Source organism: Perognathus longimembris, chromosome 2 (assembly GCF_023159225.1).
Source record: "Perognathus longimembris pacificus isolate PPM17 chromosome 2, ASM2315922v1, whole genome shotgun sequence".
In the NCBI taxonomy this organism is placed as follows: Eukaryota; Metazoa; Chordata; class Mammalia; order Rodentia; family Heteromyidae; genus Perognathus; species Perognathus longimembris.
In genome coordinates, this window is record NC_063162.1 from 150726034 (window position 1) to 150750641 (window position 24608).

At 64.7% G+C, this 24608-nt stretch overlaps 2 protein-coding genes across 6 annotated transcripts; one reads left to right on the plus strand and one right to left on the minus strand.

Annotated features, from left to right (window-relative positions):
- The first annotated feature begins 222 nt into the window (after positions 1 to 222).
- Chpf2 (chondroitin polymerizing factor 2) lies at positions 223 to 16978 on the plus strand. Of its 2 annotated transcripts, XM_048340481.1 has the most exons (6): positions 223 to 781; positions 1188 to 1752; positions 2079 to 2261; positions 3118 to 4433; positions 16074 to 16083; positions 16959 to 16978. In XM_048340481.1, the coding sequence occupies exons 1-4, from the start codon at positions 519 to 521 to the stop codon at positions 4423 to 4425; spliced, it is 2319 nt and encodes a 772-aa protein (XP_048196438.1). In that variant the 5' UTR covers positions 223 to 518; the 3' UTR covers positions 4426 to 4433; positions 16074 to 16083; positions 16959 to 16978. The 2 variants fall into 2 exon arrangements, with proteins under 2 accessions (XP_048196438.1, XP_048196439.1); XM_048340482.1 differs by lacking the exons at positions 2079 to 2261; positions 16074 to 16083; positions 16959 to 16978 and having other exon boundaries at positions 3118 to 4554.
- Smarcd3 (SWI/SNF related, matrix associated, actin dependent regulator of chromatin, subfamily d, member 3) lies at positions 4538 to 13606 on the minus strand. 4 transcript variants are annotated; one of them, XM_048340486.1, is made up of 13 exons: positions 13292 to 13606; positions 10833 to 11044; positions 9297 to 9339; positions 8098 to 8220; positions 7839 to 7997; positions 7553 to 7648; positions 7312 to 7413; positions 6984 to 7145; positions 5844 to 5941; positions 5576 to 5706; positions 5239 to 5361; positions 5017 to 5118; positions 4538 to 4833 (listed from the first exon to the last, which is right to left on the minus strand). In XM_048340486.1, exons 1-13 carry the CDS (start codon positions 13367 to 13369, stop codon positions 4553 to 4555), a joined length of 1710 nt encoding a protein of 569 aa, XP_048196443.1. In that variant the 5' UTR covers positions 13370 to 13606; the 3' UTR covers positions 4538 to 4552. The 4 variants fall into 4 exon arrangements, with proteins under 4 accessions (XP_048196443.1, XP_048196444.1, XP_048196445.1 ...); XM_048340487.1 differs by having other exon boundaries at positions 7875 to 7997; positions 13292 to 13605; XM_048340488.1 differs by having other exon boundaries at positions 4670 to 4833; positions 5571 to 5706; positions 13292 to 13603.
- Positions 16979 to 24608: the final 7630 nt, after the last annotated feature.

A 24608-nucleotide genomic window follows, 5' to 3' on the forward strand; every position in this document is an offset into this window, starting at 1 on the left:
CCCTCCGCCGCCGGGGTGGGGCTGGTGCAGGGGTCAGCCGAGGCCGACTCCCCCGTTTGGTTGGAGCGTTGTTTTGATGGATGGTGTGGGGTTTGTGGTTGTTTGTGCCCTCTGACTTAAGCCCTGCCTACAGCTGTGTGTAGGCTTTGGGGGGGAGGGGGGTGCTGGGGGTGGTTATAGTTGGCCCCGTTGAGTTTTATTTCTTTCCCTTTCTGCTGCAAGACGAATCTCCTCCCCAGCCGTGAGTGAAGGCACGTGCGTGTGCGTGTGTATTTACCGTTTGGGCTGAAGCATGGACCCGGCACCTTGGCAGTTTGGAGGCTAGAGAGAGGGAGTTGTGAAAATAACAGCCGCTCCTCCGGGGGATGCTGGGCCTGGATGCCAACACGAGAGGATTTCTGGCCGACCCGACGTTCCCCGGTTGAAACCGCCGGCCTCCTGCTGGCCTGGGGTTCACCCAACACATTGATCCTTGAGGCTGTGCCCCTTGGGGCACCCACGTGACAGGACCGGCCACCATGCGCCTGGGCTCCCTGCTGGCTCTGCTGCGACCAGCACTGCCCCTCATCCTCGGGCTGTCCCTGGGGTGCAGCCTGAGCCTCCTGCGGGTTTCCTGGATCCAGGGTGAGGGAGAAGATCCCTGTGCGGACGCCGTGGGGGAGCCAGGAGGGCCCCAGAACCCAGACTCAAGAAGCCGGCTGGACCACAGCGATGAAGACTTCAGGCCCCGGATTGTCCCTTACTACAGGGATCCCAGCAAGCCCTACAAGAAGGTGCTCCGGTGAGGGACGCTTCCTCGGGGCCCACGCTGGCCTTAGGGCCTTAGGGCTGGAAGACCTTGCCTGTGCCTTCCCACTGATGCTTTGCGTTAGGTCCCTTAGGACAATTTTTAACAATTATTTTCCATCTTAGTTCACTATGGTTTGCTTCCCTTCCTCAAGTCTAAAAGTCTTGCCCACTGGTGTCAATTTAGTGTTCACCGTTCTTGAGCAGGGCAGGGTTTGCAGCAAGCCAGGGAAACCAGGAGTAGACCCACCTACCCGCTCCATTCCCGTTTCACCGGGAGGCACTCCCGCGGCTAGTTTATAGCGGAGGCGCTAGCTCTCGTTCCTGGGAGACACAGGAGCTGGACGGGCTGGCTCGTGCTCCCCGAGGACCCATCGGCTCCCCTCCCCCTGTCTCCACAGGACTCGCTACATCCAGACCGAGCTGGGCTCTCGGGAGCGGCTGCTGGTGGCCGTCCTGACCTCCCGGGCCACGCTGTCCACCCTGGCCGTGGCCGTCAACCGCACCGCGGCCCACCACTTCCCCCGCCTCCTCTACTTCACGGGGCAGCGGGGGGCCCGAGCTCCCGTGGGGATGCAGGTGGTGTCCCTTGGGGACGAGCGGCCTGCCTGGCTCATGTCGGAGACCCTGCGCCACCTGCACGCCCACTTCGGGGCGGACTACGACTGGTTCTTCATCATGCAAGACGACACCTACGTGCAGGCCCCCCGGCTGGCAGCCCTGGCCGGCCACCTCAGCATCAACCGGGACCTGTACTTGGGCCGGGCCGAGGAGTTCATCGGCGCCGGCGAGCAGGCTCGGTACTGCCACGGGGGCTTTGGCTACCTGCTGTCGCGGAGTCTCCTGCTGCGCCTGCGGCCGCACCTGGACAGCTGCCGGGGAGACATTCTCAGTGCCCGTCCCGACGAGTGGCTCGGCCGCTGCCTCATCGACTCTCTGGGTATTGGCTGTGTTTCGCAGCACCAGGTGATTGCCCCTTCACCTTCGTTCCCGCCGGACGTCCCTCGGCCCGCTCAGAGCGGCTCTGCCATGCTAGAGAAGGGCAGAGACCCCCGGGGCAAGGCATTCTCTCTGGGGACCCGTGGGCTCTGGGGGAGAGGGTGTCCCGAGTTTGCCTGCTTGCTTTCCTCAGAACCAAAATGTGTTCAGTGGAAGTAAGAACCATGGCTAAGGGAGCTGCTGGCAAAAGCCCTTCCATCTCTCCCAACGCGGCGGTGGGAACAGGTGGTCCAGAGCGCGCTGGGGCCGGCAGCCTTTGTGTACCACCCTGATGGTTCCGATCGTCCCCCTAGGGGCAGCAGTATCGCTCCTTTGAACTGGCCAAGAATAGGGATCCTGAGAAGGAAGGGAGCCTGGCTTTCCTGAATGCCTTCACCGTGCACCCCGTCTCGGAAGGCTCCCTCATGTACCGGCTCCACAAGCGCTTCAGTGCTCTGGAGTTGGAGCGGGCATACAGTGAAATAGAGCAACTACAGGTGAGCCGAGTCGGCCAGGGGCCCGAGGACCACTTCAGGGATCCCAGGAGCCCGTGGCGTTCACGCTTCCAGAGAGCAGGCAGCCGAGCGACTTGGGTTGGAGTAGAAAGAAGCTACAGGGCGGGCTCATGACTCCATCCGAACTGCTCAGGAGGCTGAGATCTGAGGATTGTGATTTGAAGCCAGCCCAGGCAGGAAAGTCTGCAAGGCTCTTACCTCAACCACCAGAAAGCTGCAAGCGGGGCTGTAGCCTAAGTAGCAGAGCCACCAGTACTGACTGAAAAGCTAAGGAACCACATCCAGGCCCCGAGTTCAAGCCCCATCACTGACACGCACACACACACACACACACACACACACACACGTACAGGGACAAAGCTCCTTGGGGCCTGGGACAGTCGTAAGTCAAACACCTGAGCGTGGTTACGTGTTTTAGTTGAACTAGGGGACCAGGAAACGAGCAGGTGTTCAGGTGGGCCATTTTACGTCTAATAGTGTGGTTCCGAGGAGGCAGAAACTCAGGTCTGAGCTTCTGGAACCGTTGAAGAAGTTCTCATGGTGCAGGGGAAGGAGTCCTGTAGCTCACGTGGGGGTCAAAGATCACTGGTGGCTTATGGGTGTGGGTCCTTTGGTCAGGAGAGGGAAAGATGGTCAAATTGTGATTCAGACTGTGCACAGCCCCCCCCCCCAGCCCCAGCAGCTTCCAAGGGGGCCGTCTTTTACCCGCCGTGTGGAGCCGGGGAGTGGGGCGCGCAGGGGCTGGCCAGTGCCCTGCTCTTGGAGTCTTGGAGCCTGGCCAGCTGGAGGTGGGACCCCCAAGCCGGCCCTGACCTCGGGTGCCTTCTCTCCGACGCAGGCTCAGATCCGGAACCTGACGATGCTGACCCCCGAGGGAGAAGCGGGGCTGAGTTGGCCCGTGGGGCTCCCGGCCCCTTTCACGCCACACTCGCGTTTCGAGGTGCTGGGCTGGGACTACTTCACAGAGCAGCACACCTTCTCCTGCGCAGACGGGGCCCCGAAGTGCCCGCTGCAGGGGGCCAGCCGGGCGGACGTGGGGGACGTGGTGGACACGGCCCTGGAGCAGCTCAACCGGCGCTACCAGCCCCGCCTGCGCTTCCAGAAGCAGCGGCTGCTCAACGGCTACCGGCGCTTCGACCCCGCCCGGGGCATGGAGTACACCCTGGACCTGCTGCTGGAGGCCGTGACCCAGCGCGGGCACCGGCGGGCGCTGGCCCGCAGGGTCAGCCTGCTGCGGCCCTTGAGCCGGGTGGAAATCCTGCCCATGCCCTACGTCACCGAGGCCACCCGGGTGCAGCTGGTTCTGCCCCTGCTCGCGGCCGAAGCCGCCGCCGCCCAGGCTTTCCTCGAGGCGTTCGCGGCCGGCGTGCTCGAGCCCCGGGAGCACGCGCTGCTCACGCTGCTGCTGGTCTACGGGCCCCAGGAAGGCGGCCGCGGGGCCCCGGACCCCTTCCTCGGGGTGAAGGCCGGCGCGGCGGAGTTGGAGCGGAGGTACCCTGGCGCGAGGCTGGCCTGGCTGGCCGTGCGAGCCGAGGCCCCGTCCCAGGTGCGGCTCATGGACGTGGTCTCCAAGAAGCACCCGGTGGACACGCTCTTCTTCCTCACCACCGTGTGGACGAGGCCCGGGCCCGAGGTCCTCAACCGCTGCCGCATGAACGCCATCTCCGGCTGGCAGGCCTTCTTCCCGGTTCACTTCCAGGAGTTCAACCCGGCCCTGTCACCGCAGAGATCAGCCCCGGGAGGTCCGGGGGCCGGCCCCGACCGCCCGTCCCCTCCGGGCGCCGACCTGTGGCGGGGGGCGTCTGCGGGCGGCAGGTTTGACCGCCAGGCGTCCGCAGAGGGCTGCTTCTACAACGCCGACTACCTGGCGGCCCGGGCCAGGCTGGCGGGGGAACTGGCAGGCCAGGAAGAGGAGGAAGCCCTGGAGGGGCTGGAGGTGATGGATGTTTTCCTCCGGTTCTCAGGGCTCCACCTCTTTCGAGCCGTAGAGCCAGGGCTGGTGCAGAAGTTCTCCGTGCGGGACTGCAGCCCGCGGCTGAGCGAGGACGGCTACCACCGCTGCCGCCTCAGCAACCTGCAGGGGCTGGGGGGCCGCGCGCAGCTGGCCATGGCGCTCTTCGAGCAGGAGCAGGCCAACAGCACCTAGCCCGCCCCCCCCCCCCGCCTCGGCCCCAGGAAGGGCAGGGCACGGCGATGGACAGACGGAGGGCTTGCCACTGTATTTTTTTTAACTAAGAAAATGTTATTAAAAAGTATCTTCTGCCAAACTGTTCTTAGGTGTAGGGGGAAAGGGGGTAAGGAGAAGACTGAGGGGGGTGTGGGGGGGTCTGTCCACGCGGACCCCAGCGCCTGTGCCCTCCCTCGTCCGCGTGCAATGACCACAAGACTACTGTCAGATGAGTGACCTTTAATCCCGTCCTCCCCGCCCCCCCCCCAGGCCGCAGAGGCACGGGGCCGGGTGCGGGGAGCACCGCGGGGCGGGCCGGGGCGTTCCAGGCTCCTAGGTGTTGCGCACGACCAGCGACTGCTCCAACTCCTGCCTGCGCTGCTGGATCTGGAGAGGAAGCGGGGCCGGGGCCACACGCTCCCGGTGAGTGGCCGGCCAGGGGGGCCCACCCCGGCGCCCCATCCCGAGAGCCGAAGCGACCGCAGGGCGTGCTGGGGTGCAGGCGGGCGTCACCACGGGGCGCACCGAGAGGAAGGGGGAGCTTCCCGGGCAAGGGCCCCTCCCTTTTACCTTGCAGTAAAAGTAGCGGCTGACCGCTTCCTGAGACCAGGGCTGGTGGTAGAACTCGGCCCGGCGCTCTTCCTCGGGGTTGCCGGCCACATCCGTCATCACCTGGGAGGGGGCACGGCGGTCAGCCGAGTCCCCGGGCCTCCCCTGCCTCGTGCCCGCCATTGAGGGGCCTCCCCCGTGTGCTTGTCTTCCCCTCCAGCGCGCCCAGGTCTCCCCGTTCACCTTGAGGTCCCGGCTCTGGGAGCGGAGCAGGTCTTGGACGTAGCCCTTGGGGTCTCTGGAGAAGCTTAGCATGAAGTCCCTCTGGATCTTGAGCTGGTTTATGGACTCGATCGTCTCGTGGATCTGCAGGTAGAAAGGCATGGTTCTCACCCGGCTGTGTGATGCGGGTGGGGGGAGGGAAGCCCCTCAGAGCCCCTGTCGGAGGCGGGGGAGGGCCGGGGCCGCGCTCGGGGGCGTGAGGTTGGCCAGGCCCCCGTGCCCCCCGCTGGGGTGGAAGTGCACGCCGTCCTCCGTGGGTCAGCTGCCCGCTGGGCTCCGGGCCTGGGCCCCACCTTACTGTCCAGAGCGCTGATCTCCTGCTGGTTGGCTGTGGACAGGAGGAAGCTGCTCATCTGCCCCTTCAGCGGCTCCTCCACCTCCACGTCGATGTCGTAGCACGCCGTCTTCTTCTGATCGGACGGGTCCACACTGCCGGGGAAGCCCAGCCGTCCGTGCTGCCCCCGCAGAAGCCCCTGGCCCCCGGCTAGGGTAGGGGCAACTGGGAGGCAAGGGGGAGTGTGGAGGGGTGTTTCCGTGGCCCGAGGGGCAGGCCGGGGCCACCTTACCTGATGACGTGGTTGATGACGATGGGGTCTGGGGGCAACAGCAGGCCGGTGAGGCGCTGTGGGATCTCAGAAAACTTCAGCCGGGGACAGTCAAAAATCTGAAGCGAGACAGTGGAAGAGAGAGGGTGACCGCGCGCGCGGGTGCCTGTGTTTGAAGAGGTGGAACCTAGTTCTAGATCCTTCCGTTCTGGAAAGGGCCACAGAAGCTGAACACCAGCCAGATTCCTTGGTGTTCGTGGCCTGGGGTGATGGGCTGGGCTGGGTGGGGGGTGTAGGGTTCCAGGTCTGCCTGCGTGGGTGTTAGACCTGCTGCCATCGCATCCTGTGCAACCTTGAGCAAGACACTTAATACCTCAGGCCTTGGTGTCTTCATCGCCACTTGGGGTGTTCACAACCCCTGTGGGGCCGAGTTACCATGGGAAGTGTGGGGGTCAAAACAAGTCAAGTGCCTGGAACAAGGCCTGCTACTCGGTAAGTGCTTAATAAACATCAGCCGTTATTTCTACTCCTATTTATCTCTTGTATTTATTTATTTTTTTATTTTTTTTTGGCCAGTCCTGGGCCTTGGACTCAGGGCCTGAGCACTGTCCCTGGCTTCTTCCCGCTCAAGGCTAGCACTCTGCCACTTGAGCCACAGCGCCACTTCTGGCCGTTTTCTGTATATGTGGTGCTGGGGAATCGAACCCAGGGCCTCGTGTATCCGAGGCAGGCACTCTTGCCACTAGGCCATATCCCCAGCCCTCTTGTATTTATTTTTAAAGCATTGACAACAGTACTCTGTACTTTGGTAGAGTTTTGTCAAACCGCTTGTGCAGCAATTTGGCTTTTCTGGCTGTCCAGTAAGTTTGATGGCCGAGCTTTCGTCACTACAAAAATGAAATGAGATGCCGAGTAGCGGGTCCCTTACCCCAAGCCTAGTCCCAGGGCTGGAACCCTGGCTCTTAACTCCAAGAGCTAGAATATTCCATTCCAGAAGGCTGTAGGCGTTCTGGTAGGCTTCCAGATCTTTCCAGCCCGGGGGCTGAACGGATTGGCTGTGGCGCAGAGCTCACTGTAGAGGAGCCCCGAGAGGCCTCTTAGCTCCACGGCCCTGCCTGTGGCGGGTTCCTGTCCTCCCGGGTCTCAGCCGGGAGGCCTTACCTGCTGGAAATACTTGTCCCCGTTGATGTATTCCTTGTCGTGGGAGTCCTGCAGCCGGTTGGTCTTCACGTACTGCCACAGGGCCTGGACGATGGCCGAGCGGCTCTGTGTGTGCAGCCCCAGCAGCCGGGCCAGGCGGGGGTCCAGTTTGAACTGGGGAGGCTGGGCAGAGGCGACCAGGACAGTGAGAACCAAGGGAGAGCTCGGGGGGGGGGGGGGGAGGACCTGGCCACGCGTGGGACGGAGGCCTTGACCCCGGGCCGCGCCGGCGGAGGGAGGAGCGTGGGGGCCCGGGTGACGTCCTCGGGCTGAGGGCGGGCACACAGACCTGGTAGTCCAGCATGAGAAGCAGGGTGCAGCGCACACTGAGGTCCCCCGGCCGCTTCACCTGGAACCCATCCGTCTCCTGGGTTGTGGGGGTCCGGTGCCACTGTCCAGGGGGAATCGCCGGTTCACCCACAGGCCCGCCTGGATTCGCTTGGCCCTGGGCTCAGGTCAGCGGATGGGGTTCCTTCGGAGCCTTGGCTTGGTGGGGGGGAAGGATTCCGGGGCACCGCAACCTGTCTTACCTCCACCAGGTGGTTGTCGGGGCCATAGAGGTCTTTGTCCAGCTCAATCACCAGGCTCTTGAAGAAGGAAGAGAACTTCCGCTTCTGCTTGCTGGGCTGTGGGAAGAGAGCAGAGACTGTGGGGGCGGCACAGAGATCGGGGGTGCGGGCCCAGCGGGCGGCAGGCAGGCAGTCCCCCACATCAGCCCAGCCCCAGCCTTCCCCCCCACCCCGCACCCCAAGCAGGCTGCTCCCCCAAGTCTGGGAGCGGACACGGAGTGCTCTCCTTGCCTCAGCCCATACCCACCCCAGGACACCTGGAGAGACCTGGGCCAGGACGTACATCATCCAGGAGCTTCCCCTCCACCCGCAGCTCCCAGGACGCGATGCTGCCGTCCGAGTCTTCGGCGTCAGGCTTCGCGGGGTTGAACGTGTTGGAGATATAAAGACGCAGCTTCCGCTTTTGCTGTAGAAATAAAGAGCGGAGTAGAGAGGCCGAGCGGGGCCTCCAGCCAGGGCCCCTCCTCCTCTCCTGGGCCCTGCGCCCCCGCCCCCACGCGAAGCACCTTCATGGGCCTCTTCAGCGCTTCCTGGATGTCCACCCGCTTCCGCATGATGGTTTGGTCCAGTTTCCTCTCAAATGCTAGGAGGTCCATGTAAGCTTGGGACTCGGGGACCAGCTCCCGAATCTGGAGGAAGAGCGAGGCTCAGTCAGTCTTGCGATACAGAACACGGCGCTCAGGGGCCGGGGATGTGGCCTAGGGGTAGAGCGCTCGCCTCGTATACATGAGGCCCTGGGTTCGATTCCCCAGCACCACATAGATAGAAAATGGCCAGAAGTGGCGCTGTGGCTCAAGTGGCAGAGTGCTAGCCTTGAGCAAAAAGAAGCCAGGGACAGTGCTCAGGCCCTGAGTCCAAGGCCCAGGACTGGCAACAAAAACAAAACAAAGCAAAACAAAATGTAGTCACTGCCGTATGCATGTAACTGTAACCCCTTCTGTACATTACTCTGACAACAAATCAATAAATAAATGAATAAAAAAAATAAAGAAATAACCCGCGCCCATTTGCTGATCCCAGGACACAAAAGGAGGTGGATGGGAACTCTGGCTTCGGGATCTGAACACGTGAATGTGCAGTTGGGGCTTCTCTCCGGGATTCCATGCTGCAGCCTCCTTGTGTGGGGACAAAAAAAATGGCTTCTCCCTTCGGGGAGATCCATGTGTCTGTCCCCAAAGTGCTGGACGCTGTGCCTGCCCAGCAGGTACAAGTGACAAGGGCCCCAACTCCTCCTCATCTCTGGGGTGACTAGGACTCCCCTTGGGCCCCCGCAAAGTGCCAAGGGACTCTGGGGCTCTGAGACAGTTGGGGTACCATGGCTGGCCTGGACCTTGGCGCCTCCCCCCCCCCGCCCCGCCCCTTCTCCACTGCTCTGTTTGTTGGCGATGGCCGGAGCTGCTCTCTCCTGCTCCCTTCACCTGGGAGCCTCGGCCCTTCCTTTGTCCCACGCTTTTTGTCTTATTACCAGGACCGCTGGCATTCGGCGGTGGTGTGTCCCCCCCCCCCCCAGGCTCTGTGTTCTGTCCTCAGGCTAGCTCCTTCCCTCCCCCTCCCCCCAACCCTTTGGCCTGGGGAGCCTCACTTCTTAATGAGCTTTTTAAACACAAAGTGGAAGTGGCAGTTCCATAGCTGCTCCTTGGGGGGGGGGAGGGGAGGGCGGGGCGGCGGGGGAGGGGGGCCAGGGGCTTCTGTGGAAGGCACTCACCCTTTGAGGGAGGATTTTGTCAGCCATCTTCCTCCTCTTGGCACTGTACATTTTTTAAAGAAAAAAACAGGTTACCATGGTGACAGATCTGGGAGTAACGAGGCCACCTGCTAAATTATCCCAACATCTCCGCCTGCCTGGCTGGGGTTCCCACAGCCCCCCTTGTCTGCCTGCCCAAGGGGCTGCCGCGCTGGCGGTGGCGTGGGGCTGGGGCTCCGTTTCCTGGGGGGGTGGGGGTGGGGGGTGACTGGCCGTGTCTCTAGCCTGGCCTCCCTTCCACAACACAGCATCCTCCGAAGCAGAGAAATCCCCTCTTCCAAGGAACTGGGGGTGTGGGAGGGGGGAGTGGTGCTGGCAAAAAAAAAAAAGGGGGGGGAGCTGCAGAAGTGCTGGAGAAAAGCTGGGGAGCAGGGAGGTCAGGGGCTGAGGGCACGGGACACCCCACCCCCACGGGGAACCCAGGAGGGCGGTGCACAGACTTCGGGCTGGGCACGTGTAGCGGTTGGGACGCAGCTACTTCTTGCCTGGGTTAGCTGCTCCTGACTTCCAGAGGACCCCCAGAGCACAACACCCTTGGCGGGCGGGCGGGCGGGCTGGAAGGCCACCCAGAGGACGGCTCCGCAGCGCCCCCGTGTGAGGTGGTGCTCCCTCCCATCCCCTCCCTAGCCACAACTCCCTCTGGGACGAGGTGAGCCACTCTCCTGAAAGGAGGACCCCATCCTAAGCGCGGGGACGCTCCCCACTTACACAGCGCACACCGGGGGATCCTACGCTACACAAAAAGCTAGTTCCCGTTGCAGAAGGGCTTATCACAGGATTCCCATACATGGTGAAATGTTCTTGATGTGCAGGAGATATTTAATAATGAGGTAAAATTGATTTTGCACCTTGCATAGGAATCCATCTGTTGTGCAAAAGGAAGCATGTGTGTTTGACTAAACACCGATGCCCAGAGGGGCACTGATCTGCCCAGCGCCAGCAGGGGCGGGGTGGGGGGAGAGGGTGCTTCCAAATGCTCTCTCGAGAAGGGGGGCTGGCCCTGGTGGTGGTGGTGTGGGGGGGGGCGCCCTGGTTCAGGGGAGAGAGTGTGGCATCTCGTCACTTGAGTATGAGCGGGCAGAGACCACCCACCCGCCCGCCCGCCCGCCCACCCGCCGAGCAACGCCCCCCCCCAGCGGGCCCAGGGGGCAGAGGTTCGCGCTGGGAAGCCCGCGGCGGGCACCCACACTTTGGGACACACAGCGAAAGCGCTGCCCGCCTGTGTCTGTCGCCAGCACCGCCACCCCCCTCCCCCGGGGCCTGGGGAAGCAGCACCCAGAACTTAGGGGGGAAGGAAGGGTGGGGAAAGGGAGAGGGGGCGAGGGCCGGGCAAGGGCTGCCGGCCGCCGCGACCCGGTCTCCATCCTGGGCACACAAAAGAACCGGACCGGTGCCCCGAACCCACCTCCCACCCCCACCCCCCAGCCCCGGCCCCCTCCCCCGCCCCCGCTCGCGCCCGGCCCGCCCCCCGCCCGCACGCCCCCCCCCCCCACTCACCTGCGGCTCCTCGCGGGCGCGGTGGGCACCGGCTGGCCCTGGCTCTGCGCCTGGCTCTGCCCGGGCGGGGGCGCTGCTCGCTTGCGGGCGGGCTCCATGCCCGCGGGGGCCAGGCCGGGTCGCACGGCGGGGCTGCCCATGTACGGGGAGCCCGGGGGTCCCATGGGCGCCCCCTGGTGGGGCATCCGGGCTCCAGACGGCATCCCGGGGCGCTGGGGGGTGGGGCGAGGGGAGAAGCAGAGAGCGGCACCCGCGGGTCAGACGCGGGGCCCGGGCCCTGGGCGCGCGCGTCCCCGGCGTCCCCGCCCCTCGCCGGGACGGGTGGGTGACCCCGGGCGGGCGCGGAGGAGCGAGCGAGCGGTGGGAGGGGCGGGCGGGAGGGGCGGCGCACGGTACGGCGAGGGTGGCCACCTTCCCGGGGATGCTCATACCCGCGCGCCCCCCTGCCGGCCAGGCTGAGCCGGTCCTGGCGCCCCCACTTGTCAGATGGGCTCACTGGGGCTCAAGGGTAAAAGCGACCCCGCCAAGGTCACCGCCACTCAGGGGGCAGAGGCCCCACCCTGCTTTCTGAGGCCCCCCCCCCCCGAGATCTGGCCCGTGGAGGTCTGCAGGTGAGGGCTTGAACCCCCGGCCCTGACTTGGGCTGCACCCCCCCCACACACCCCCATTCCCTGCTTTCCCCTCGGTCTCCCCTCCCTCGGCTGCTCGGCCCTGCCTCTGTGGCCCTTCGGTCCCCGACACCAGGCTGACTGTCTGTCTTCCCACTCCCCCGTCTGTCTGTCCCACGCTCTTCCTCCCCAGGGGGAAGGGAGGCGGCACGCCAGGAGGCCGATGGCAGGCGCTGCCAACTTTCTCCGCGTGGGAGGGGCAGCCGGGCAGGTGGGCAGGGGGCCGACCCCGCAGACTCCATTCCCTCCCCTTCGAGGACCCGGGGCAGGGTGGAGAGGAAGTACACACGTCTCTGAGTGATGTGCTCTTTTGGACCCCACTTATCCAGACCCCAGAAGGAAGGTGGGGTGGAGACTGGGCCCAGGGGGAGTCCAGAGGGAGGCCAGGGAGGGCGGAATACCGACGGCAGGTCCCCGTGATCGGTTCACACCCAAACATCACCCCTAGGCATTAAGAGGAGCCCGGGCCTTGGCCCCAGGCTTGCTGTCGGATCCTAACCCTTCTGCCCCTGGCCTGCAGCTGTCTCTGCTCATCTCCGCTGCGGGGGAGCCGGTGGGTCCCCGGGGGGGGGGGGGGGCTCCCCCGCCCCACCTGCCTCTGTCACTCAGGCCTCTAGAGTGGCAGCCCGGGCCTGGCCATTCCCCACGGCCATAGACCCAGCACTGGGAACGAACGGGGGGCTCGCAGGCCCCTGAGAATGCACCTCGTGTCGCTGTGTGGAGATTCCTCTTCCCAGCCCCCCACCCTGGCAGGTTGTCCCCAGGGTCCCCTGGGGCTGGAGGACAGGCTGCCTTCTCCCGGGATGGCCAAGGCCGTGGGGGGGGGGACTCCACGGAGAGGCCTCGGGGGGCTTCGCCAGCCACCAGCGGCAGCCCTGCAGGAGGACTGGTCCCTTCCCGGGGTCACCACCAAATTTGGCCATCGTAAACAGACTTCCCCTCTCCACCGCTGCCCAATGCTCAGTCCCCGGAACCCTTGCTTCCCCGCCGGGCCCCCTGCTGGCCGGCTCCTCCGGGGCCTCCATCCCCTCGGGTCCCAGGGCACCCCACGTGTGTCTGCAGCCTGCCCGTGGCCAGGCAGGGTGGTGCTGGCCTCCCGTCCCCAGCTCCAGCTGTCCCTTCACACCTTTGGGGGGGGGGGTTAAGGTCACCGGCGTCTGGAGCTTGGGCCTGCCACGGGGAGCCACGGGGAGCCACGGGGGACCACGGGCCTCGAGGCCCTGGACCTGAGCTTCACCCCTGGAGCAGGCCTCTGCCTGACCCTGACAGCCCCCGGGGGAGGGGGTGGAACGGGGATGGCGCTCAGCTGGAGGGCTTCCCGCCCTGGGGGGTGGGGTGGGGGGGCTGCCAGGCTCACCTGCTCGGGGTGACACCGTCCCACGGGAGACCCCTCACTCACTCAGCCGGGACAGCGTGGCCCCCGCCCCCACCCCCGCCCCGGGGCAGGGGGACACGGGCAGACAACATGTCGGTTACAGAGAGGACCCCCCCCCCCATGACACACACGCTTGGGATGCGGGGGGACGGTCCCCGCGTCCCGCCCGCCCGCCCACCCACCCCCCCCCCGGGCCGCCGCCGCCACCCCGGGCCGCCGCCTCCCCGCCCGCCCGGCGTCCCCCGCGCGCGCGCGCCCATCCCCGGCCGGCCGCGGGACGCCGCGTGGGGGAAGCCCGGCGCCCCGGCCCCTCCCGGCCCTCCCTCCATTCAGCCCGCGCCAGCGCGCTCGCCCACCCCCCCACCCCCCCACTCCCCCCCACCCCGCCCCACCCCCGCCAACTTTCCCCCACTCACCACCCCATGGACCAGAAACTCAAAAAGTTTGCTTTTCGTGGCTTTGCGCGCCCCTCCGGCAACTTCGTCCGCGGCCATCGGGGTGGGCCCGGCGGCTGGGCGCGCGCGCCCTCGCCCTCGCCTCCCTCCTCCTCGCCCTCTCCCTCTCTTCCTCTTTCTTTCCCTTTTCTGCCTTTTTTTTTTCCCTCCAACTCTCCGCTCCGAGTCCTGCTGGGCTCCCTCACACTTCTACTCGGGCGCAGTGGGGAGGGGGCCCCTTCAGGGCTGCCCTGACGGCCCACGGCCCACGCCGCCCGCCCGCCGCCGCCGCCGCCGCCGCCGCGCCCGCCCGCCCGCGCCGCCGCCGCGCCCGCCGCCAGCGCCGCCGCCGCATTCCGCCACTGATAAGACAGAAATAGTCCGCCGGCGGCCCGGGGTCTGCCCGCGCCCTCGCCGCCGCCGCCCGCCCGGCCCCGCGCCCGGCCCGCCGGCGGCGGCGGCGGCGGCGGCGAGGGCGCACCGGAGCGCCGGGCAGGGGCGCGGCCGCGCGCGCGCGCGCGCAGGGCGGGGAGGGGGGGGGACCCCGCCGGGAACGGCCCGTTCCAACTTTCTTTCCCCCTCCACCCCCGCTCCCCCCCCCCACCCCGCCCCGAGCGAGCGGCCGCGGCGGCCCGGGAGGCCCTGCTCTCCCCGGAGACCTGGCGGGCCAAGTAGGGAAACATTCGTGGGAAGGAATCCGCGGGGCGGGGAGGGTGGCGGGGTGGCGGGGGGGGGGGGAGCCGGGCCCTAGGCGGAGGCCTGGCTGGCTCCGGCCCGGCTCGGCCCGGCCGCGGAGGGAGGGTGTGCCGGGCCCGGGGAGGGGGGGGGGCGGCGCTCCCGCTGCCCCGCTCCACGCTCCGCGCTCCTCCTCGCACACGCGCGCGCGCGGGCGCGGGTCTCTCTCCACGCCGCCGCCGGGGTCCGCGCCCTCGGTGGCGCGGCGTGGCGCGGCGTGGGCGCGCGCGCGCGTGCGTGGACCCCGGCGCCCCGGCCCGCGCGTGGGAGCAGGACGCGGGCTGCGTGTGGAGCGCCGCGCGCGCCCGGCCCTGAGCCTCCGGGCTGCCGGGTGTTTCTTTGTCTCCGTGTGGGAAAGTGAGGGCCGGAGGGGACGCGTTTCCGAGTGAAAAAGGACGCGGGGGGTGGGGGGGTGGGGGGGGACACGGCGTCCGGACGGGTGCTGGGTGCGTGGGGGGGGGTAGACGGAAAGAGTACGGGAATCGGGGCTCCGTGTCCCGGGGTTGGGGACCCACGGGCGCAGGGGGGCAGGCAGCCGGGTTTGGCGGGGTCAACCTCAGGATCCCCCGGGCGGCCCGGGGCGCGGGGGTGGGGGGCGGCCCAGGGGGCGGTGCCAGGGCGAGCTGGCGGCCCCCGGAGTGGAGGGAGAGGGGAGGGGCGTGGCCTCGGGGTCCCCACGCGGAGGCCCCGCCCCTGCCCGAGGCCACGCCCCTCCCCTCTCCCCCCCCCCCCCGCAGGAGGACCGGGTGGGCCAAGGTTCCCCGGCCCCCAGAAGCCGGGCGGCGAGGGAGGCGCAGAGCCTGGGAGCTGGGTGACCCTGGGGGTGGGGGGGCCCTGATCCCTGAGCGCCCCCAGTGTCTTCAGAAGTCAGGACGCGGTGACGAAGAGCGGGTGCTCCGTGCCCAGGGCCTCCTCTGGCGGTGGCGGCTGCGTTCCCCTCGGGGCCCTGCTGGTGTTCCTGGCTGTCTCGGGAGAGGGCTCCTCCTGGTCCCGCATGCGGCACCCCAGCCCCGTCGCGGGGGGGGGGGTGACCCGCTCGCCCACCACTTCCCGGCTCCCTCACTCCCTTCCTCTCCCGCTGGGCCTCCACCCGCGCGCGACCAGGCCCCACCTCCTCCAGGTGCCTCCCCTGGCCCAGATCTTTCTCGAATCCAAGTGCCAGACCTCATCTACCGCAGCCAGAATAGGGCTAGACTGGGGCCCGCGCCTAGGTGGGGTGGGGTGTCCTCAACCGGCTCCATTCGGTCGGGCGCAGGGGCCCACGGAGGCCCGCGAGGCTCCACGGGCCAGGGGACCGGGCTGGTGCTCGGCCATTTCCCCGCGCGCGCGTGCGCGCGCGCTTCGGGTGCGGCGGGGTGGTGGGAAGCTACGGACCCCAGAGGTTTGGGGATGGGGGGCGGGGACACCTCCAGGCTTTCTGAACCGCTTAGTGTCCCCACCTTTGGGGGACGACTGCCATGAAAAGGAAAGGTGGCAGAAGAGGGTGGTTGCCCCCATAGCTTGGGCAGCTGCAAGGCTGGTGGGGGGGGGGACACCCGGGGCGTGTGTGTGAGCTGTCACTCAAGTCCACAGATGGGCCACCCGTGCCTGAGTGTCACCACCGGGCACGCACCGTGACGAGCACCAGAGGGACAGGGGGCCGCGTGGATCTGCACCCACGGGGCACCTCGGAGTCCCACGCACAGGGGCACCCGTGCAGACAACGGTCTGCGTGCTTTGAACTGGGGCGGCCCCGGGCGTGGGGACGCGCGGACACCCCGCACCCCGGGCCTTCCCATCCGGAGGCCGGGCGGCCCCGGTGTGCCCCCGCCTCACATCACAAAGGCCGGGGCTCCCCAGCGGCTCGGCCCCTCCAGGGAGCGGGGCGCCCGTGCCACGTCGCCCGCGGTGCCCGCGCGGTGGATGGGAGGCCTGGGGAGAGCCGGGACGCCTTCCAGCCCGGCGGGACTGCGGCCGCCCGAAGCCGGAGTCCCCCCTGCCGTCCCCCCATCGCTCCTTTCCCCCCCCCCCCCCCCCGCCCCAGCCGCGCGGCCCGCACCAAATGGCAGCGCGCCGCTCCCGCGCGGGGCCTGCGGGACGGCTGGGCCGCCGCGCCCTCCCCGCCCCCCTCCGCCCCGCACCGCGCCGGGGGCGCACGGGCCGCGGTGGGGGGGGGCGCGCGCGCCCCTCCCCGCCCGCCAGGCCGCCCGCCCTCCCCCGGCCCGGGCATGCGCGCGGCCTCCCTCCGGTGAAGGTCAGCCGGCAGCCGGGGCCCAGCTGCAGGACCGCGCGCGGCGGCGGCGGAGGCCGGGGAGGGGGAGGCGGGGAGGGGGAGGCGGGGAGGGGGGAGGGGTGCGGGGAACAGACTTAACCCCTTCCCTGCGGGAGCGCGGCCCGGCCCCGGCCCCGCCCTGCGTGGATGGCCCACTTGGGGGATGCCGATGGAGGGGGGGGGACAGGGGAGGGGGGGGGGGGCTGGGAGGGGAGAGGGGAGGCGGGCGGAGGGGAGGGGGCAGGGAGAGGAGGAACAAAGGAACCTGGAGGGAGGACGGACGGAGAGACCCCCTTTCCCGGCTCCCCTCCCCTCCGCCCCCAAGCAAGGACAGCTTTCATTATCGGAATAAAATGCCCTCGTGTGGAGCTCTTAGGGTGATGAACCCCAACTTCTGCCATCTGCCCATCTCCACCCTCACCCCCCCCCTTTGCTGGTTACCACGACCCCCCTGCGCATGCCCGGGGACCCTGGTCTGGCCTAAGCCAGGCCCGTGGGACTCTGGCTAGACCATGAAGCCAGGGCAGTCCCCAGAGGCCGGGAGGAGGGTCACCCCCGCCCACCGCGAAGATCAGACGGGGTGCCCTGACTGGCGCGGGCTCACCTCCGCGCCCCCTCCCCCCGGGTGTGCCAGGCGGCTGGGCCCGCGTCACCACTGGCTGTCTCTCTGTGACTCTGCCTTTCTGTGTTCGTTTGGGGTTCACAGATACACGCCACGCACGCATGCCCCCCCCCCACACCACACCACGCGCACACACCAAAGATGATAGAAAAAGAAATCAAAAACAACAGGGAAACCAGGACACAGGAATAGCGGTGTGACCTTGGGCGAGTCTCTGTTATCTCTGCCTCTTCGGGAGTGGGGGGGGGGGGGGGGGGGTTGGCCAGGGAATGCCAGGGCCCTTCACACTCTGAAATACAGGGACTCCAGAAAGACGGGGTCCATGCAGACAAGAGGGGAAGACGGGGGGGGGGGGGGCACGGGGAGACACAGGACACGCCGCCCCCCGCAGCAAGGAGCTGCTGCCACTCAGGAAGTGTGGGCCAGATGTGCCCTCCCTCCGGAGGCCCCTCCCTCCTCTCACACCCCCCCCCTACTCGCTCTGCCACACCTGCGGTGGCCAGTCGGGAAAGACCTTACCGTGGGGTCCCCAGGGTTCTGCAGGGGGGGCAGGTGCATGGCAAAGGTGGGCTGAATGTGAACAGTCCTGCGCTCCCGCTGCCTTCCTGGCTTTGCTCAGACTCATAGGACGCTCCTTGACACCCCTCCCTCACCGCCCCCCCCCCCAGCAGACACACAATGAACGGCAAACATTGAGACTGCTGGTTGCAGGAGGCGGCAGGGCTGGGCCTCTGGGGCTCCCGCATCCCCTGGCCCGGAGGGAAAGGACATTTTGAATTCACGGTTGGTGTTCGCCGCACAGCCACCACCACGGATGGGGTGGTCCCTCGTAGCAGGTCACACCCAGTAGCTTACACAACGGCTTGTGGCATTGTACAAATAAAGGGAGCTCCCGACGCCTGGCTCTCCTTTCCACGTGGACAGGCTGGTGTGTGCTTGTGCGGGGGGAGATTCTAAGGAGCCCTAAGGGGTGCTGTACCTCCCCGCCCCCCACCAGCACAGCCCTGCCTTTGTCCTGTAGGGCCCTACCACTGACCGAGCCTTTCATCATCTTTGGGCCACTCGGCCCAGGGGCCGCTTCTAGATCAGCAGCTGGTGGGCCTGGCCAGAGCCCTCCGCCCCGATGGGACACACCCAGGCCTGAGCTCCAGGCAGCCAGAGCGGTCCTCTCCTCTCCTTTCCTCCCTGGGAGTTCAGGGCCCGTCGCTGGCTGCATGGCCTCTTAGGCCAAGACCAAGCATGCCGCCATCTGCCCAGAGTCCTCCCTCCCCGGCTGGGGCCCTGTTCCTGCTGGGCTCCCGATGGGCCCCTCTTAACCAGTCTGCAGATACTGGCTGAGTCCTCTGTGTGAGACACTGGTGGGGGGGGGGGGGGGCTGAGGACACAGATTCAGGGAGCAAGCTGCTGGCTGCCAGAGCTCTGGGCTTCCCTGGGCCCAGCTCGAGGGCTGTGCCCTCCGGGAGAAGCGCCTGTCTTCATGTGCTGGCCCCTCACCTCCAAGGATGCTGGGAAGGGAGAGAGGGCTGTCCTCCCTCCCCCTGCCCTGGACCTGGGCCCTAGATCGCCTGTCCTCCGGGCCCACAGCCGGTCCCTCCCAGCTGGTCCTTTTGCTAGCGGGGGGGGGGGGGTCTCTCCCAAGGACCTCCAGTTCTCCATTGTCTTGTGCAGCTCGCCTGACTGTTGTCAGGAAAGTTTGCCTGGTGGCCTAGTGTCCTGCCTCTCCCTGGGAAACCTTCTGCAGACTTTAAGGCAGGAATAAGCTACTGCTTTGGCCAGCCACTCCGTGCTATGACTTAGTTTGTCACCTGGGAGAAAATTCAACAGAGAGGAAACACGTCATCTGCATTTTGGGGAGATTAAACCTAAAGGGCAATGGACAGTGGGTGTACAAAAACACTCAGGAAAAGATGGTGAAAATAGGAGGATGGAGGTTCCAGGCCAGCCCCGGGGAAAGTTCGCCCTATCTGGGCCTGAGGAAACACACGGATGGTCCTAAGATCCTTGGAGAGGGGGAGGGGGGAAGGGAGGAAGAGGACTGCAATCTGAGGTTGGCCTGGACAAAAGTGCAAGGCCTTTTCTGAGTAAATAAACCCAAAGAGAAAAGCCTGGTGTGCCTGCCTCAAATGCTAAAGTGTTTGCAAACTCCGAGCCTCATTTGCCAAAAACAAATAAACAGACAAACCACCAACCTACCCCCCCCTCCCCAGCCAAAACTATAATCCCAGGCAGGGATTGGGGGGCTCACTATGGAGGCCAGCCCAGAGCCAGGGGAGAAGCTTGTGAGACTCTATCTTCAAACCCATGGCTGGGCATGGTGGCGCACGCCGGTCGCCTCTGCCGATATAGCGATTACAGCCCTGGCCAGCCCGGGCCTGAGCATAAAGCAAGACCTGACCTTGAAAACAACCAGTGCAAATGCCAGCTAGAGACATGGCTCCTGTCCAGTGCCCGCCTAGCAAGTGCAAGACCCTTGTGTTCAAATCCCAACACTGCCAAAACGAAGCAATCCTACAAACAAAATGCCCAGGAAAACGCAGCGTACGTGAGCCTCCCAACGACCTCGGCTCCGTCCGGAGGAGGTGCGAACGGGGGCTCGCCGTCCTGGCCCGGGCCTCAGCCCTCTCTGCCTCTGCTACAGCCTGGCCTCCTCTGCTTCACCATGGCTGTACCTTGAGGGCATCAGGCTTGATCGAATGGTAGCCGCTATCCTCATACTCTCTGCAGCTCCTGCCTCCTGAGCCCCGGAAAGCCCTATGTACCCCCTTTCCTGCCGTGTCTCCCACGAATCCGAAGGCCTCCCACTTACCTTCATCTGTTGTAAGGGAACTTTCCATCATGGTCTATTCTTGGGGGCACTCCTTACCCAGACCGCCCGGCCTCCCCTCCAACTCTGAGGCCCTTACACGGGCTCAGGGTGGGGTCGGATCTGCGGTTCCCAGGCCCTTGGCTCTGCCTATCACCGCAGCAGGTCTTTGTTCTGGAGGGCTGTGGCCCCTGGCGTACGCCAGTCCTACGTTTAGCTGACCACCAGGGCCCGCATGCCCAGTCCTCCGGGTCCCTTGGACCTGGTCCTTTGGTGATGTCCTCGGCCCCCCTCTCCCAGGAGCTACGGCACCCCGGCTTCAGTCCCATGCACCCAGCTTGCTGACGATCCCTTCTGTTTGTTTCCAGTGTTCTGCCCAGCTCCCCGGCCTCCAAATCCTGCAGCTCCTCTGGAACCCTGGATCAAGTCTCTCTCTTTCTCCCTTCCTCCTGCCTTCCTTCCCTTCCTCCCTCTTCTTCCTTCCTTCCCTCATTCCTTTCTTTCTTTTCGTGCCAGTCCTAGGGCTTGAACTCAGGGCCTGGACGCTGGCCCTGAGCTTTCTCCTCTCAAGGCTAGTGCTCGACCATGTGAGCTGCAGCTCCACATCTGTCTTTGTGGTGGTTAGTTGGAGATGAGGGTTTCACTGACTTCCCCCGCCCAGGCCAGCTTCACACCAAGCTCCTCAGCGGCTGTACTGCTGTCTGCACTTCTCCCCGGCACCCCAATCCCAGCAGGCACACACCCCATTAAGAGCAGCCTTATCAGGCACACCAGGGACCGCCACACTGCCAATGCTTCCCTCCATCCCTAGGCCTCCTCTTGCTTTGCTTTCTGCAGCCTTTGATCCAGCCGACTGCACCGTCCTCCTAGAAATGGCCTCCCCCCTGCCTCTGGGCCGCCCTTCCTCAGGCTTCTTCCTCTTCTACCCAGTGACCCTGGGAACCTCACCCTCCATCCAGCCTCATGTCCCTGAGGACCAGCTGCGTGCTGACAAGGTCCCCCTCAGCCTAGGCCTCCCTCGCTGGACTTAGACTCAGTCATCCATCCACTTGTGACTCTTCCTTAAGAGTTAAGCCTAGGGCTGGGAACGTGGCTTAGTGGTACTTTCCTAGCAAGCATGATGCCCTGGGTTCGATTCCTCAGCACCACATACACAGAAAAAGCCAGAAGTGTCGCTGTGGCTCAAGTGGCAGAGTGCTAGCCTTGAGCAAAAAGAAGCCAGGGACGGTGCTCAGGCCCTGAGTTCAAGACCCAGGACTGGCCAAAAAACAGGAGTTAAGTCTACCCAGATCTTGATCCCGCTCTTTCTCCCCAGTCTTGTCTCTTTCCTCCCTTCCACTTGCTCAGTCCACAGCCTTGGGGATGAAATTCTGTGCTCCACCCACACTCACAGCTAACCAGAACACAACCACTTGTCACCTCTCCACCGTCACTGCCCGAGTCCAACCACAGCGGCTGCAGCCCGCTTCCAGCCTCAACTCCAACATGGCGGCCGAAGGGCGACACCCCCCTCCCCCTGCCCCAACAGACACAGAGGTCTAGCCGCACCCGTGCCGCTGGGGGGGGGGGGGCACGTAACCAGAGTTAGGCAAAATAACGGAGGTGGATCTTTCCCGAAGTCTGCTCTGTTCAGTTCCGTGGTCTACACTGCTTCACCTCTCACTGTGCACAAGTCTGTGATGTCTAGCTATTACTCATGAAGAAAGTTCGCGACGTTGGGGCTCAGGCATGGGAGCTCACACCTGTAATCCTAATAGAGATGAGGAGGATGGTTTGAGGCCAACTGGGGGGTGGGGGTGGGGGGGAGACGACTAGAGAGACTCTATCTCAAAGAACAAGCCAGGCGTGATGGGCCATGCCCGTCCTCAACTCTGTGCAAGGCCACGGGCAGGAGGACCCCAGTCCAAGGCCAGCCCTGGCCAAAAACATTAGACACCGTCGGAAAAATAACTAAAGCAATGAGGGCTAGAGACATGGCCCAGGTAGTAACGTGATACCAGTCTAGCAAGTACAAGGCTCCGAGTGGAAAGCCTAGTACTGCCAAAAAAAATTTTTTTTAAATCACAAAGTTGGTTAAAAAAAAAAACAAACACGAATAAAAAGGGATTCGTTGCACTACTCTTTTTTTTTTTAATCTAATTTTTTGTTAGCCCTGGGGCTTGAACTCTGGGCCTAGGTGCTGTTCCCGCGCTTGCTCAAGGCTAGCACTCTAACCACGTTGAGCCCCAGCACCACTTCTAGTTTTCTGGGGGTAAATTGGAGGTAAGAGTCTCTTGGATTTTCCTACCCGGGCTGGCTTGGAGCCACGATCCTCAGACCTCAGCCTCACGAGTAGCTAGGAGGACAGGCGGGAGCCACCAGTGCCCAGCAGTGCCTTATCTTTTTTAGTCTGCTCGTTTTCCCTCCAGTACGACATGCCTTCCACCAGCCTGCTTACTATGTGAACGCTGACTTCTCTTCTCCTCTATTCAAAAAGGCAGGGATTTCCTATAAAAAACAAAACAAAACAACAACCACTTTAAGTGAGGTGAGGCAAGCTCAGAGACACAAATGGCTCGTGTTTTCTCTCGTATGTGGAAGCTAAATCTCAAAGACGCCGGGGCACGAGACTTCATCACCTAGCACTCTAGGCATTCACACCCAGTGACACCAAAGGAGAAGACTCTTCGGAGAGGCGCATCCAGGTGCCGTGCCTCATATAAAACAACGTTTATCAAAATGAACTCCAGGAAATGGAAACGAGGTGTTTTGTTTTTTTCCTTTGTGGCCGCTGTTCTTTTCTTTTCTTTGGGTCTTGTTTGTTCGTTTATCTGTCTTTGGGAGTGGGGGGGGGGGCGGGACACTGAAGTGGGGGGACGGGGGGTGAGCAAAGGCAGCAGTGGCCCTCACTGCACGCTCTGTGATAACTGAACCACACGACTTGTGGGTGGGGACCGGGAGAGGGCGAGGGAAAGGGCCGGCCCTGTCCAGAGAGAAACGCACTCCTTACCTGACTGACTTGGGTAACTGTAACTCCTCCGGACGCCACTTTTATAACAACAACTTGAAAAACAGAGGAAAAGGCAGCGATTTTTTTTTTAAGATCTTGTAGTGCGCTGATCACTCCCAAATATCCGTTACTCAGTAAAGACTCCAAGCAACCGAAAGTCTAGATGCAGAGGCCCGTGCTGAATCAAACGCAGAGCCACAGTCTGGCTAGAGCCTGCTCTAGGGATAAATGACATGGTTTCCCATCTGTACAGGATCTCTCTCTCTCTCTCTCTCTCTCTGTGTTTATTCCTTAGTCAGTCCTGGGCCTTGAACTCAGGGCCTGAGCACTGTCCCTGAGCTTCTTTTTGCTCAAGGTTAGCACTCTGCCACTTGAGCCACTTCTGGCTTTTTCTATATGTGTGGTGCTGAGGAATCGAACGCAGGGCTTCATGTATGCTAGGCGAGCACTGTCCGCTAAGCCACAATCCCAGCCCTTTCTTTCTTTGTTTTGGTCCCAGTACTGGGCTTGAACGCAGTACTTTGTACTCTCACGTGGCTTTTTAGCTCAAGGCTGGTGTTCCTGCCACTTGAGCCACACTTCTGCTTCTGGATGTTTTTTTGCTGCTTAACTGGACCTAAGAATCTCACAGACTTTCCTGCCTGGGCTGGCTTTGAATCACTATCCTCACGTCTCAGCGCCCCCTCCCCGCCCCCCCCCCCCCCCGTCGCCGCCCAAGTAGTTAGGATTACGGGTGTGAGCCACTAGCATCTGGCGAGGACTGTACCACTGACTGAGTACTTTCACACACACACCCCTACCACCCTCCCAGCCAGCCAGGCTACGGTTCCCATTATCAGGACGAGGGAGGACCGAGGTTTAAGAGGCTGGGACTTCCCCAAAGTGACTGCACTGGGATGGGGTGGGGCGGGGCCCGGCGGGCTGTAAAGCAAGTCTCCTGATTCAACGTTCCGGAGTCTTCTTCGCCCTTTTTCCCCAGCTGCCGCCCCAGCAGCCCCCTGGGGAAGACAAGCCTGCTGGGAAAGAGTGACAGCCCCGGCACACTGCCCCCTCCAGCTTCCCCGACACCTGGCCTTTCCAAGAAGGAAATCAGGGTCCCCGGAGACCCGCGCATTTAAGCTGATTTGCCCTCAATGATCTCTTAAAACACACCCCAAAATCCGCAGCAGATCGCTCCGAACGCCGCCGCGAATAGAAATTCCGGAAAAGTTGCCACTTGCTGTCAAGCGTCTGGAGAAAGTGCCGGCGCCCCGACGTTGCTCTTGCTAGACACAGGGTGAGTTCTGGTCCAACTCAGCCTGGGCTGGGGTCTTGGGGGACGGGGGGACACACGCGCGTGTGCATCGTGCAGTGCGTGGAGGAGGCACGCTTGGGGAAGCGTCCGTGTGACGCCGCTCCGGGACCCTGGCCGGGAGGCCCCGGTCCACGTCCGTGACAGGTCTGCGGTGCCCGGCCGCTCCGCGCGCGGCCTGTTCTCCCGGGTGCTACACTGGGCCGGGGTGCGGGTTCGGAGACGTGGGGGACCCTGCGTGGAGCGGCGGCGGCGTCTGTCGGCTTGACACTGTCCTCGTGCACTGTCCCGTGTGCTTGACGAGGGACGGGCCCGGAGGCCTGCCCGGCCTGGGGAGCACACACTGCTTCACGCCTAGGCTTAGCCTTCCAGGGCAGCCAGGGAGCCTCGGGAGGCGGCGCCGTGGGGGGCCCGGGAAGGGACGGGGGGGGGGGGGGGAGGCCGCGCCTGTGCTCGAGGAGAAGCTGGCAGTGTCCCCTCCCACCCCTCCGCGCTGCGGCTTGCGGGCAGCCACGGGAGCCAGCCCTGCCCTCTGCCCTCTGCCCTCTGCCCTCTGCCCTCTGCCCCGCCGGGCCTCCCCTGGTCCTGCTACTCTGCGTCTCTGCAGG